This window comes from Ciconia boyciana, chromosome 2 (genome assembly GCF_034638445.1).
Source record: "Ciconia boyciana chromosome 2, ASM3463844v1, whole genome shotgun sequence".
Taxonomy (NCBI): Eukaryota; Metazoa; Chordata; class Aves; order Ciconiiformes; family Ciconiidae; genus Ciconia; species Ciconia boyciana.
Window position 1 is genome coordinate 57,763,524 of NC_132935.1, and position 14,908 is coordinate 57,778,431.

General features: G+C 38.7%; 1 protein-coding gene across 1 annotated transcript in view; it reads right to left on the reverse strand.

Annotated features, from left to right (window-relative positions):
- Positions 1 to 14,908, reverse strand: part of PIEZO2 (piezo type mechanosensitive ion channel component 2) — a 321,244-nt gene that overhangs the window by 164,538 nt on the left and 141,798 nt on the right. The window contains exon 4 of the mRNA XM_072852760.1: positions 5,252 to 5,294. Within this exon, the coding sequence (XP_072708861.1) occupies positions 5,252 to 5,294 (43 nt within the window). The remainder of the gene's footprint in view (positions 1 to 5,251; positions 5,295 to 14,908) is intronic.

Sequence of the window (14,908 nt, forward strand, 5' to 3'; positions counted from 1 at the left end):
GATTAGATCATTTCTGGGTCAACAAATACCTAACAGAAGACATTTCTGTAATCACTATTGAATCTACTAGACAAGGACATAAACTCCATCATCTGGTAGCTCAAATTAGAGAAATGGAGATTTTATTAGAAGTCCTTCTTCTGGTTTTAATTTTCTGCAGTGTGGAAGTGGCAGTTTCCCCAGCGCTGGCCGTGGGTCTTTCCAGGCTCTGTGCTGCCAGCCTCACCCCAGCCATGACCTGGAAAGACCCCACGGACTGCGCTACAGGAGAAGACCAGCTCAGTGACTGACCTGATCCTCTTCCCTTTTGAATTTTAACAGGCTTTGTGCATTAAGCTGTCTTTTTAATTGCCAGAGTAGCCAGGAAACAAGCACAGTCACTGTTAATTGTTCATAACTATTTCACTTGAGAGTTTGAGTGAGCCATTTCCACTGGGTCCTGCGGGTGACTGAAAAAAAATCCTAAGCCAGTGAGATGAACAATGCCTTCTGAAACACATTTTTAGTTGTATTTGGAACAAAGTAGAACAGAGCTGACTGCTTTCCAGCCATTTTCATAAATATGTGGGTGCCATCTAAACACCAATAATGAACAATAACTCCCAGGTTAACAGTGGCAAAAAAAGTCATCCTATTTATCCAAAAATCTACTTGCTTTGGCTTACTAAAGATTATTAAAGAAACCATGTAAGGTGACAGTTTGCTTGACATGCAAGTATCACACATGCTCAGCATTTTAAATCATGTTTCTTATAGGACAGCATAATACAAGCTAACATTTTTCATAATTCTCCAAATTTCTCCAAAATGTTTTACAGAAAACGCAGTCAGGGACTGCAGTCAAGATCATCTTGGACGAAGGTGATGACTACTATAGTATGTTACAATTAGCTTATTTGTAATGTCTCAAAAAACAATCGATAACATAAAGACCTTCATTTAAATCTATCAAACCCACATATACTCCATTTAATTGAAAAGCTCTTAACTCCAGTCATTTCCTGGACATAAAGCTACTTTACTCAAGCCCCAGCATTTTTAATTTCTCCCGCACTGAAAAGCAGCATCCTCTGCTCTCAAGTAATGCTTACATAAAAGCCTTGCAGTCAGATCTCTTGGTGCCTCTATGTTTTTCAGGATATGAAGACAACAGCAATGTAAACACTCTACTATTCCAGAATAAACATCATGTAACCACAAAGCAGTGATGACATAACCTGTATATTATCTGGGCTTAATTTTCTGCAATGTAAACTGAGCGTCCACATCTCCTGTTCCTCAGCCCACTCTAAAACAGCCTGTTAAGAGGAACATTTTATATGAATTTTCCAATTTTTAAGCAAAGACATATTCCTCCTTAGGACATTACTTTGAATGCCTTTCCTTTTGTGTATCTAAAAATCTTGCTTCCTCCTGAATAAGAATGTCCTTGCTCAAGCAACATATTTAAATGCTATTGATATTCTACAGCTGACTCAGGTGTGTCTAAGTCAACAGCTTGCAAAGGATATGTTTTTAAATAGCAAAACATGTGCTGCTGCTGCTGCTTCTTTTCTTAGTGTTGAAATACATAATATGAGAACAGCTGTATGGGATTAGACCTAACATAGATGTAGCCCACTACCCTGTCTATCGGTGGCCATAAAGGGATGCCTACTGAAGAGAATAAGACTGGGGAAAGCACATAGTGATACACACCCAGAATAATCTCTCAGGTTTGAGAGATCTGCAGACCTGGGATTTCTACTTCTGTGACTGCAAGTTAAGTTCACTTCCTGCATCGGAGCATTACATATAGTAATGTGTAACCCTTTGTTTACTTTGGAAACTATTCCTTAAGGCATAAGAAATACTGATCTTAAGCTATGACATAAAAGATGATATTAAGCAAATATTGCTATAAAGGAGTTAACACTGGACTTCATATATGTGTTACTCATGGATCTTTTAGTCAACCAACTTGTTATTGCTGATATATTCATGTCATACAAAAGCTTGTGTTAAAAATACAGGTAAGAAGATGATTATTATTATTATTATTAAGAAAACCCCAAACCTTAATTGTTCCACCTGTTTAAAGGACTTTATTTTTCTTGTTTTCTCTTTGCCTCTTCTCTGAAAAAGCTGATATGAGAACACGTTTGCTTCTATGATTATGGGGAGCCAAGTACATTCAAATCTTCACCCCATCTGTGCTAACTAATATGCTGCTTTAATTAAAGTTACTCCAGGATGACAATCAATCTCTCAGGGTGCAGAAGTGCCATCTGAAAGCCCTTCTTCTTTCCAAACTAGAATGGCAATAATGGGATCTGCGCAGTAATCTCTTCTGCGTACTTGCCTCCTCTCAGGCAGGCTTCTCAGCTGTAACTCAGTCTATTAAGAATTCTCCATGTTTCATGTGGTACATACATTGCACGTACACAGCTAGTGTGGGTTCTCCTTGTTGTTTTGTAACATCTCACAAGTTGGAAATTGCCACAGATAGAACTTCTAATGAACTCAGCTTAAAAAAATTGACCATTTTCCACTGGCAGTTTCAGACAATAGACCCAACGTATCAATTCATTCTAGCACTCCTCAAAACTACTTTTTTTTTCCATTCTGATGGAGACAAACAGCACCAGCAGGTGCTAATTCATAATCTTAAAAGAAGAATAGGGTGATGAAAGAATCAGTATTTTACTGTAGTACCCTTCAGACATGTATGATATCATGCTGAATGAAATGCTCATCAAGAAACCAAATTGGATGTAACTTGAGAAAAAAGCACAACCTATTAAAAAGAACCCCTCAACAATATCAAACTTAGCAACTGAGAGTGTGTAATTTTCACTAATAGCCAGCTTTTTTTGCAGTGATGTTAAAAACACTCTATCTCTAAATAGGCAACATCCAGTAAGGTGTCATAGTTAAGGAATTTCTAGTCTGATTCTTGATTTGGCACTGCATCTTCTCAAGCTGATGTTTATGAACCACAGCCCCTACCCGGATGCTGTAACAAATTGGAATCACAGTTTTCCTTTCAATCAATACTGTGTCTTATGCTATCTACATACGGGTTTAACAGAAACTACAGGTTAAGTGGTACACTTCACTTCATGTTTGTTAAAATTATTTTTAAAAACCTCTATAAATTGCTAATATTAAAAATTTGAGACAGAAACTTTTTAAAATTAATTTTGATCAGAAAGCTATCGAGGACTACTAAGTATTGACACAATGAAAAACTGCAATTTTCTACTCAGGTTGCCTATATTACTGGGGCATTTTTAAGCTTATGGGGCAGCAGGAGAGACATATTTTTATTTAGTGATCTGATTAAAGTCTTAAAATATTTCTGACTGGTGGGAAGCCATAAAATGAAAATGCCCATGTTTCCTCGGCTACAAAATGGTAAGTATTCCATATCAGTCTGGATTTTCAAGTTGTCATAAAAATGTATGGCAAACAAAATGCCTCTTTTTCATTTGTTTGTTTAAAAATGTTTGGCCAAAGTCTTTACAAGAATGACTCTACTGATATCAAGAGATTTACAACAGAAATTAATTTGACTTCTATATATTATTTGGTGGAGGAAAAGTGTTTTTATTGTTCTGTAGTATTTTACTTTTAAACTAACCCAAGCCTGTAAAGATAGCTCTGTACCAATGAAAAGCTAAATTTCCCCAAGACATTTGTCACATTCAAGTGATTTGTTTTTCTATGTTTCCTTTGAAGAACCAAAATAATGTTTACCAACGTACTATTTATAGCTGTGAGAATAACAACAAAACATAATCTTTCCATGCACTTCTGCGTCTGCTACATTGAAGAGAGCACTGTCCTGCAATTTTTGCAAATGTAATGTCTAACGTGGAAATCTAATATATTTAGCTGAACAAGTAAACCAGGCTGACCGTGTGCATACTCACTCAGGATCATAACACAGATGCTTTCAAAATCACCTTCTAAAGAAAGAGAATTACTAGTCATTAGGACACTAGCATCTCCTTCGACACTTCAAACAGATGTTCTTATAGAGAGATGGGTGACCACCTTTCACAGACCACAAGTCTGTGGTACAACTCCTGAAGACCTGGAAGCTATTTAGAGATAGCCTTAATCCTTCCCCCAGCTGCCACATTTCTAGACGAAGATCAGAGAAAGTCAAGTATTTAGAAATTTATTTCTTCCAGTGGTGTTAGTTAAGCAGACTCCTCCTATAAAAGGATGATATAGAAAAAAACTTTTCATATACTGCTGCCAAGATCTGAGAATCTTAATTACAGGCAGAGGTTAGGGCAATTAAACTTAAGTATCAGTCTTGTTGTAACAACAACCTGTTTTGTTGTAGTAAAAACTTTATGCAAGGCAAAGGTCAGAAGAAAAATGCAGCTTGCTTTCCGTTTGCAAGTAATTAATTTTCTGTTTCATATGATTTGTATGGCTATGTATTGACTTCAGAAAGGCCTGATTGACTGTAGGGTTTGCTGAGATGCCCCAGGCAGTATGCACAGTATGCACTCATGCAACATGAAGAGAAATCCCTTCTTGCCCAGTCAACAGCTACCTAAGCACATTGGTGTACAACTGCAAGCCACTCTATAAAGGGAAAACAGCAAAACTTTATTCAAGTGGAGAGCAGATTCTTCTGCTTACCATTTGTAGAAAAATAAACATGAGATTGAGCATCTGAACCTCAACATCAGATCACTCTTTACTGGGCTTGGCCTAGTTTAATTTCCAAGAGAGACATGTTTCTGATATGATGACCTTGTGGTTAAGTTTGGCTGCAAGAAGTTCTTGCACTCAAGGAATGCTGAATTCTGAATTTTCCTCTGATGCTAAATAGCTCTCTGCCAGCTTTGGTCCTCTTTCAACTTCATTTACTTTTGTCAACTAATATGTCACAGGTTAGAAGCTTCATGGAAAAAATAATATGAGCGAGAGTAATATTTTCATTCATAAGTAAGACTTCTGCCCAAATAGTGTGTCACCTTTTTTAATACTAGCATGCTATATAGTCACCAGCAAAAAACACTATGAGCCAAGTTCATGTGGTGAATAAGTTCCTTCAGATCGACTGGGGAAAGAGAAGAGGACATAAACAAAGCTGAACACATATGTGCATGACACTGCATAACTTCCTCTCTAAATTTGAGATCATAGATACGTTCGATCAGCTAAAATAAATAATTCTGCAAACTTGCCCATGCAGTTTTTCTTCCTGTTCTTTTTGCACTGGTAAGGAAACAAATTTATGGCTTACCTTTCAAAACCAATCTGCCGTAATGTTTTCTCCCATGTTGAACCTATACAAAGAGGAGAAAAAACAAACACCCTCAGTAAAGAACCTTTATTGTTTGAACACTCTTACTCTTCTCCTTTCCTTGTGCAGCTGGGGTCTGTATAGTAAGGTGATATTTCCACCCCTACAGAAGTACTTGTAAGTAACATCTGTTTTCCCCAGAGTGAAGAACTGTTAAGAGAGGCTACCACTGGGTGACATAACTGTGTGGAGGGGTATCAGCCTATATAACTCCTTTACATTGCAAAGCAGCCGGTCACTGCTACAGTTCACTGCGATTCCAAGGGTGGTCTCCTCTTCTACAGCAACATGATCTGTACATGACTCCTGAAAGTGCTGAGCTGGCATCTCACATCACGCACTCTTCACATTTCAGCTTTTCATTTTACTGTAGTGTTTGCCTGATTCTTGCTGAAAGCTTTACAGCTCTTTCTGAAATCCAGCCTTTTTAGTTTTAAGCAAAAGCATGAAGATGTATTTCTGCTTTATTGTTTAACCCTTCATAGTCATACAAACAGCTGGAAAGGACTCTTTCTCAAAATGATCAAGGACTCAGCCCCACCAACTACTCAAATAGGCAGATTCATCCAAAGAATTGCCCTCAGTATTTCTGATGCACTTAATACAACTTTTACCTAGATTTTCTCAAAAATACCCCCCCACGCACTGCAAGATTAGGTGATCAGTTTTCACCTCTTGGTAGTTTTTTGCTTATTGACAGTCTCTTTCTTGCTACCATTATGTGGTCATTATAAATACAGGCTACTAAGAGCACAAATATCTCCAGTCACGCAGGTCTGCAAGGCAAATATGTAGGAGGACATGAAGCTGGGTCATGGTTTGCTCTGTGTCTTTTTATACTCCTGTGGGAAATGTAACGGGACTCCATGCAATGTAAGCAACTACAGTTCTTTCTGAATGCTTCATCGTATGTAAACTGAGACCAGAGAAGTGACAATAACTCCTGTTGCTGATGCAGCCCATCACCGAAAGGGAAATATAAATTAGGAACAAACAGATTCCCTGTGAGTGACATTTAGTAGCACCAGAGAAACTCAGAGACAAGTAACAATGTTGCCGAGAAGTACTGAGAAAGAGCAGAAAGACATGAAGGAAAGCAACTTTGTCTGATTTAAATCTGGAGAATTTCAGGATTAAATGTGTATTGTGCAGCGAGTGCCCATACAAAGACTATAGCAAAATAATGGATTAGAGTCTTTCCACTGACAATCCAAGTCCTACTCGCTAAATTAGTATGGGAAAAGTGGTGACATAATATTATCAGTCAGAAAAACCTCTGCAGATGTGTCTCTTACCATCGTTACCTTTCCATTCTGTTAAAGATATCAGCTCAGAAATCAATGACCTGCCGCGTTTGTAGTATGGTATTTATCTCTAACCTGCAACGTGTTAAATATTTGAATAAGACCTAGTAGATGCTTTTCATCTTTGAATTCAGGACACTTACTGCCAATCTAGATAAGAATCTAAAAACTCAACTTCTAAGAAATTTTGGGTTTGAGGGTTTGTTTTTTGTTTTGTTTTGTTTTTAAACCTAGCAACAGAATTCTTTCTACTCAATTGACTAAACTTTCCAGTTTAGCCCAAGGAGAATGTGGTAAATTTCTAAAGTAATGATACAATTTTTCTGTACAATATTATCTAGTATCTGTCTGGTTTGCAAATCACAGACTGAGCAAATAAAAACTGAAATGAATAAAACCCAAAAAGGTAATTTCCGTATAGGCCTATGTCATGCAAGGCTTTATGCACAGTTCCTAACTGGACAGCCAAAGAATGAAGTTAACATGGGCCTGCAGAAAATAAATTCCTTGCATTAATCTGTTTTTTTTAGAAAGAGGAAAAGAAACTACATTAAAGTATATGATCCTAAAATCAACCAAAGTCCGACATTTCACTCCATACAGGAAGGATTTGGGTTGGCTAAGGGGTAGGTTCACGGCCGGTTCCAAACGTGGTCAGTATACGACATTATACTCTTCTGGAACCCCTTCTTCATTCAACTTCTCATGGCCAGTCGCTTCAAACTTCAGTCACACACATATTTTCAGCGAAAGGCTCTAAAAACCTTTTCTAATGATACTTTAGGGCAATGGACACAAAGCTTTTCTGTTCAGGACTGTTACAGCTACAGCCAGTGATCAATGTAAAAACACTTTCAGTTGTCCCCATTCAGTCCAAAGCAGGCAGGGATTTCAGGCCCATATCCAGCAGAGTACACAGCAATAAGAGGCTTCAAAATTGAGGTTCTACCTTCACTTTATGGAAAAAAATGAGTCAAGTTCTGTTCTGGAATAACTGAACAATGCACATTGTTTGATCAGTACAGGGAGCTTCTGCTGTGGCACCTGTATTTGCCTGAGGTGAGGCAAGACTTCTGCCTGCACAGCTACCTACATGCAATACCTTTCATAAACACTAAGTTCATATTTTATAAAGAGAAGTCCTCTAAAGGCATCTTTAAAGCAGGACAACAAACATTCTCACACACATTTATTTCAAATAAACATTAAAACCAAAAATCCTGTGTAGCACAATAAACCGTCAACATTTCATCGAGATAAATAAAGAAGCACTCCATTAACATCTTCTATTATGAGTTATCCCCCAAACCCACCACCTTCTGCACACCCCTGGAGTATATCTGGTTTCATGTAGCACTGATGAATCAAGTCATTGCTAAAGAGATGACTGTGCCACTCCACAGGCAAGCTCAGCGCACACACAAGCAATTCTCCATATAGTTTATGCAGTCCTGCTGGCTCTGAAAGAGTATTCAACAGTTTTTGAAGTTTGAAGATTTGAAGAGTGTTGAAGAAAAGAAATCTCAATAGTACTTCTTAAAGCACAGACTAGTACTGGCATCTTTAGTCAGTGCTTCTATGCTTTCCACTGTTGTGTATACTAGTTGTATGAATTTTTCACCCCATGATTGGCTACACTTCAGTTGTATGATATATAGAGAGTCCTACAGAAGAGAGAGAGAGGAAAAAAGCAAAAGAGAAAAGGGAATTGGTTCTCCACTGGTTTGAAATAATCTTTTGGCTGCAGCTGGCTAGCAGAACACTCTTTGAAATGCATGTGACTTCTCTGAAGCAAAGCCTGCCAAGAACACAACTAACATTTCATATTAGAAAAATATACATCTTTTTTATGGAGTCTTATTTTAAAATGTTTATGATCTAAACATTCTGTTTTAAGATTTGCCAATTCCATTCTCAATAGTATCAACTTCTACACTGCACTAACAGCCAAAAGTAAATACCCTGAGGTAACAGCAGTACTAAGAAGAATAACGCTATTAAAAGTCTAGAAAACTTATTATTTGATTTAAACCTTACCCGGTGCTTCCAAAACATTAAACAAGATTTAAGTCACGTAACTCTCATTACAATCAAAACAGGAGTTTTTCATGAATTAAAGACTTGATCCTGCTCCCAAAGAAATCAATAGGAATTTGGCTATTCAATTCAGTCTTTCTCTCTGCTGGGACTGTGGAAAACATTCACCTGTCGACTTTCAGAATCGATCCACTGGTACACTTCAGTTGCTAAGTTAATTTGGCTTCTCTTTGCTTTCTGTTTTTTACTACCATGTCAAAAATACCAAGACTGTTTATAAGAATGCCCTAATTTGGTAGCTTAAAAAAAAAAAGTTTAATTAAGATTTTGTTCCAAATATTTGCTCCAGAGTGCCTGACAATTCCCATCTGTTCCAAAGATTCTGTTTCACATTAACAGTGCTAGCTTTAAAATTCTTCAAAAAGATGAAGCATAATGTACTTCCAGAATTACTGCTCACATTTAATAGGAACAATGGTAAAATGCACAACATGCTCACATATGCACTCAATGAAATCCTAGCATAAGAATGAGAGTGTAAAAATATGAGATTTAATAAGATAAAATGAAAAACATCTTTCTGAAATGAAAAGTTGTCTTCTTTGACAGGTAGGCTTTCATTTATATGGCAGTTTCCATATTTGGTTTGGTTTGGTTACAACTCTCTGCTTACTATGAACTTACTGTGAATGAGAGGACTCATAATCAACTGCTAGGCTGCTCACCTTTACAAACAATGAAGTTGCCTAGCTGCTGAAATGCAATGGTGGGCTTAGGAAAAACACAGAATAACATATTCATAGAATCATAGAATCATAAAATACCAGGTTGGAAGGGACCTCAAGGATCATCTGGTCCAACCTTTCTTGGCAAAAGCATGGTCTAGACAAGATGGCCCAGCACCCTGTCCAGCTGAATCTTAATAGTGTCCAATGTTGGGCAAAAATATAGGATAAGTGATTTTCAGCCATTCATGGAGGTTGCACAGCTATTCACTTTGAGCCATATCACGCCCTATCTGCCAGTACAGCAGAGGTCTGCAGCTGTTCAGAGAGAAGTCTGGCATGCACTGTAAATGCACAGCAAAAACACATGCCTCCTATACCATCCCCATGCAGGTATGCGTGAAGGTCCCTATGGATCCTGTGGTCCCCAGGACCGTGTGCAGTGATTACCCACAGCCCTGCTACCTCCTTACTTCTCCAGAGTTAGTGGCTACTTTAAGAACTACATGCCTGTGTCTGGCTCTGCTCTTGAGTCTTTCTAACAGTAAGAATAATAATTCTTGCATTCTTTTCTCACTGTGATCTGGCATAAGGACCAGAGGGAAAAATGTGACTTCATTGAACCAAAAGACATTGTCTGACATTTTTCAATAAGCATTAAGTGAGCCTGTCAGCATTCAAGTATACAATGGGAACAGTATGAAGATCTTAAATGACTGGAATAGGACAAAATATCTGTAAGTTATGTCAACTCAAAGGTAAAAAAATTTTTTTGAGCTCGTCAGTGGGGTACCACAGAGGGTCACCCAGGCAGTCTGAAGGAACTAGCAAGGTACCAGACATAGCACAGTCACACTTAGCTCATGAGAGTTACAGGCAGGTGTGACCTACATAACCCTGTTATGATACGTTAGAAACAGGTAGATATTCTTGGAATAGTAACTGCATTGACCTTTTCTCTAACATTTTGCAGAAAAAGAGTTTCAGAGGAACTGCTGATTTTGTACTGGTCGGAATATTCCTACCAATTTCAAAATTTTTATCTGAGGCCTGTGACACTAGTATTCTCCAAACCAGAAAAAAAAAACCAAACCATCCCAAAACTTTCACATTCAAGAGATACAAAACAGTAATACAGAATACTCCAGAAATGGAAAGAAATACTTTACTAAACCTTTCCATTGCAGGTGTCACTTCTCAATTCTGTTTCTCAAACAACTTAGCAGAGAACAGGGCAGAAGTTCACAGAGTCTAGCCCAGCTGGACTAGTCGGAGACCCGAGTATCTGAATCCACACCTAAAAACTCTCAAAAAACTGGATGAACACACTGGCTTGTCCTGCTAGAGCCTCTCTTTCAGTAAACACACATGTACCATATAAACCATTTGAGGTTTCACAGTCTATTTTCAGTGGATTGGGGAACATTGCTCTACTGTATATTCTCCTTCATCACCTTAGTACTTACTAACCAGTTACTAACCAGTATGACTAACTAGCTGAAATGTACACAGCTGCGACTGATAAAAACTGCCATGTTTGGAACACGTTGGCTTCAGCAGCTTCATATATTATTAACAGTCTTTCCAGTTGCTTGCTCCCAGTAGCAAACTTCTATCTTCTCCCAAACAAACAAACAAATAAATAAATAATGTTTTCTCTTTTTTGCTTTTTAATCAATACAGAACCACTGGTTTTATGAAACAGACTAGTAGTTTTGACTACAGAAATGCATGTGGCATAGGAAAGAACTTTTTCTTACTTGCTCCACAGTAGCATAGAGATATTATTAGCGCTTACTTACCTGCACATTTGCTATCCAATAGCTAGTTACATACAATGTGCCTCTTACAAAAATGATCATTTATCTTGTGTGAAGTGGCATCAGACAATGCTACCTTGGCATGTGGCATCTATCTGTCCATTTTGAGAAATAAATCTCTCTTACACTTCCTCTCCCTTTGATTTAAACTACGTAGGCTGCATCCTGCACTCATCACTTTGTAATTTGATCAACACAGTATATCATCTAGGATAATGACATGACTTTCTTTTAAAATGAGGTCTCTTAATATGGCATATTACTAATCTGCTGTGTCCATGCTGGTGTTTTAATTCAGATCAGGAGAGCATTTCTTGAACAAGTCTCTTACCATGCTTTGGTTTGCATGACAGAGTGATCTCCAAGTACACAAACTGGATTCCTTTCACATGAAACTAAACCGCACCCCAAGGACACAATTGCTGTGTTTCAACCACTAATGGGCATTCGGTCTGCATGACCAGACCAGAGCTAATCCACAGTAAACCCCACTCAAAATATGTATCGTGTGGCGGCCAGGAACACTAACTACTTCACTCCTATCACGTTGTGCTGCTTGCTAAGGCAGATGCAGCTCACCCCACCACTCCCAGTCCCACTCCTGGAGTGCTCCCAGAAAAGCTTTCCAGTTACAGTCACCTCGAGGGATGAAGGGGCAGGTCAGGGTGCTCACGCTTAGGATTGTTTTCTGGGCTGTATCCCACCTGCTACAGTGAGCAGGAGCCTTTCTACTGCCTGATGTACAAGCAGGGTTGAACTGGATGCTCACCACAGCCACACTCGCCACAAAACCCCAGGGAGCCAGTTCTGTAAGGCACAAGAGCAGATTTCCCCCTGTACTCGGCACTGGTGAGGCCGCACCTCGAATACTGTGTTCAGTTTTGGGCCCCTCACTACAAGAGAGACATTGAGGTGCTGGAGCGTGTCCAGAGAAGGGCAACAAAGCTGGTGAAGGGTCCGGAGCAGAAGTCTTCTGAGGAGCGGCTGAGGGAACTGGGGTTGTTTAGCCTGGAGAAAAGGAGGCTGAGGGGAGACCTTATCGCTCTCTACAACTACCTGAAAGGAGGTTGTAGAGAAGTGGGTGTTGGTCTCTTCTGCCAGGTAACAAGTGATAGGACAAGAGGAAATGGCCTCAAGTTGTGCCAGGGGAGGTTTAGACTGGATATTAGGAAAAATCTCTTCCCTGAAAGGGTTGTCAAGCATTGGGACAGGCTGCCCAGGGAAGTGGTTGAGTCACCATCCCTGGAAGTATTTAAAAGACGTGTAGATGTGGTGCTTAGGGACTTGGTTTAGTGGCAGTGCTAGGTTAACGGTTGGACCTGATGATCTTAAAGGTCTTTTCCAAGCTAAACGATTCTATGATTATTTCTTTTTTAAAACAACTTCTCAAGGAGAAGGCATAAGGGAAAATCTGGGCTGTTATGGTGTGCTGCGCATACTGAAGAGACTAAAATCACCAGTAAAATAGAAGTGGAGGGCCAGTGGTCTAGCATTCTTGCTAGGTGAAGAAAGTGATTACTGAATACATACCAAGAAAGAGGTCATACCAAGAACAAAGACCAGACGTTGCAAGTCTTTACTTGCTTTCCACTCATACCAGCTTTCAACAGATTTTTGACTGAATAAAGAGTACAAATTTGATCCCTATACGATAATGTCATGGGAAAGATTTATTGTGTATCTTCTCCTGTGAGGAAAATATTAAATTATTATTGTGAGATACAAAAATGGCTTTCCTATTAAAAAAGCAATCTTGACTCATTCCATGTTAACCGGAAAATTAATCATCATCAAAACCACTATTTCTCCTCTAAGGAGATTTTAATGAGTGGGAACTTTTACTAATAAAATGAGCAGACTAGGAATATAGAGCAAAGTGCAATAGTACTGACACTATGTTTGTGTGTGTGCAGAGAGATGCGTATTGCTTTAAAATGAGTATTAAGAAGACAACAGCTATGGTAAAGCGATTAATGGATGTATCTGGCAGTCACTTCTTCCAGCCTGCGGCTTCCCTGGGAGCTCTGGGAACCCAGAAGGGTCAGCAAAGCTCTCGCAGGTAAGTGGAGACCCTAAAAGCAGCTGCTCCACAGGCCTAATCCATGTTCTTTGTTTTGATCTTGATTAGCACCAGAATTGGAGGGCTGGGAGAGGATTGTTTTTAAAATTGATCATTTAACTTAAGGTAGATAACACAATGTTAAATGATCCCTAGGGCACCTGGGACATAAGTGATCCAGCATCTTGCTGCTCGCTGGTCAGATCATGGCAAATGGAGGGAGGGACAGATCCCAGCTCACTCTGTGTGATGGTAAGACCAGTGTCTCTGAGCCTGATCCAAAGTCTATAGAAATAACTGGAAAGATTTACAGTGAGTTAATGGGCTTTGATAGTTTGTCTGAAATAGAAATAAATAGCAATAAGGAATAGTAAAAAAATAATCTGTTTTTCAGTAACGTAAACAACAGCTATTACTTCTACCCCAGTAATAAACTACCGAGGTGCAGTGTTCTGGATAATTCATTTGGGGAGAATGGGAGCAGAGGAAGAAAAAGTTTCAGAATTTAAAACATTAAATGGGACACAGCTTGTTTTAAATGTGAAGTTTATGTATTTTTATATGAGAATGACACATACCATTTTATACATGAAGATGACTTGCTAATTAAAGAGCACGTTAAGAGATGTGTGGAAGAAATAATAACTTGGAAAAAGAAAATTTGGGAAAGTACTTTCTACATTTGTTCTTCCATGCCAGATTTGTTTAAAATGATACACAGGTAATAAAGCCCATTTTTTGGCTTTTTTGGCAATTTTTCAGCTGAATTGCTTCACCTTTTTTTTTATCAGCTTTTTCACAAGGATGACAGGTTCCATAGTCTTTATCAGAATGATGACTTCTTTCATCTGCTTAGATATAGTATATTAAAAACACTTATAGGCAATCTTCCCCTGAAACACACACATGCTTAAAACCACTCTTATTTTAACCTCATTTCATTTCAAATTTGTCTTCTGAACAAGGCAGCAAAACAGCAAAACCCACAGCACTAGAAAATCTTTGGGGAATGTGTTTAAGATGAACCTAGTTAACGGAAAGCTTTTTTTTGTTATTTCATCTATTATTTATCTATTTGTTTGCTGTAATGGTTGGTTGGTGGTTTTTAACCCAAATTTCCAAGGATACTGGAGATCTGAATTCATTCTGGCGTCTTTTACTTTTGTTTTTTAAATAGACCTGCTCCCCTTTCCCCATGACAGTAGACCACTGCAAAAAAGGACGAGGAAAAGGACTTTGCACACCGTGCAAAGCATAGCTTTGTAGGTCACCAGCACACAATCACACTGCAGGAGTAAAGTGGGAAAGAATCAGATGGTCCACAGATATAATCAATCTCTTATTCTTTTTTACAGCAGAAAAGGGTGTCAGGGCTCTGAGGAGCAGCCTCGAAGGAAGGTGGCATTTCCTGCCATTGCCATGGGGGATGTGAACCTCAAGTCAGAGAGTCACTGAGCTTAAGAGCATCAAAGTTCTGCTCCAGACCTTCTGAAAGGAGGCCAAATAATAACTAAATGGGCCCTTTTTCAAATATGGAAGACTGGCTTTGCTTTGGTTTTCAAAGTAAAAGCAAAAGAACTCAAAGAAAACTTGTAGTAAGTTTTATTTTTCATAAACCTGATGAAAATGAGATTTTTCTCCATTTTTGTTGG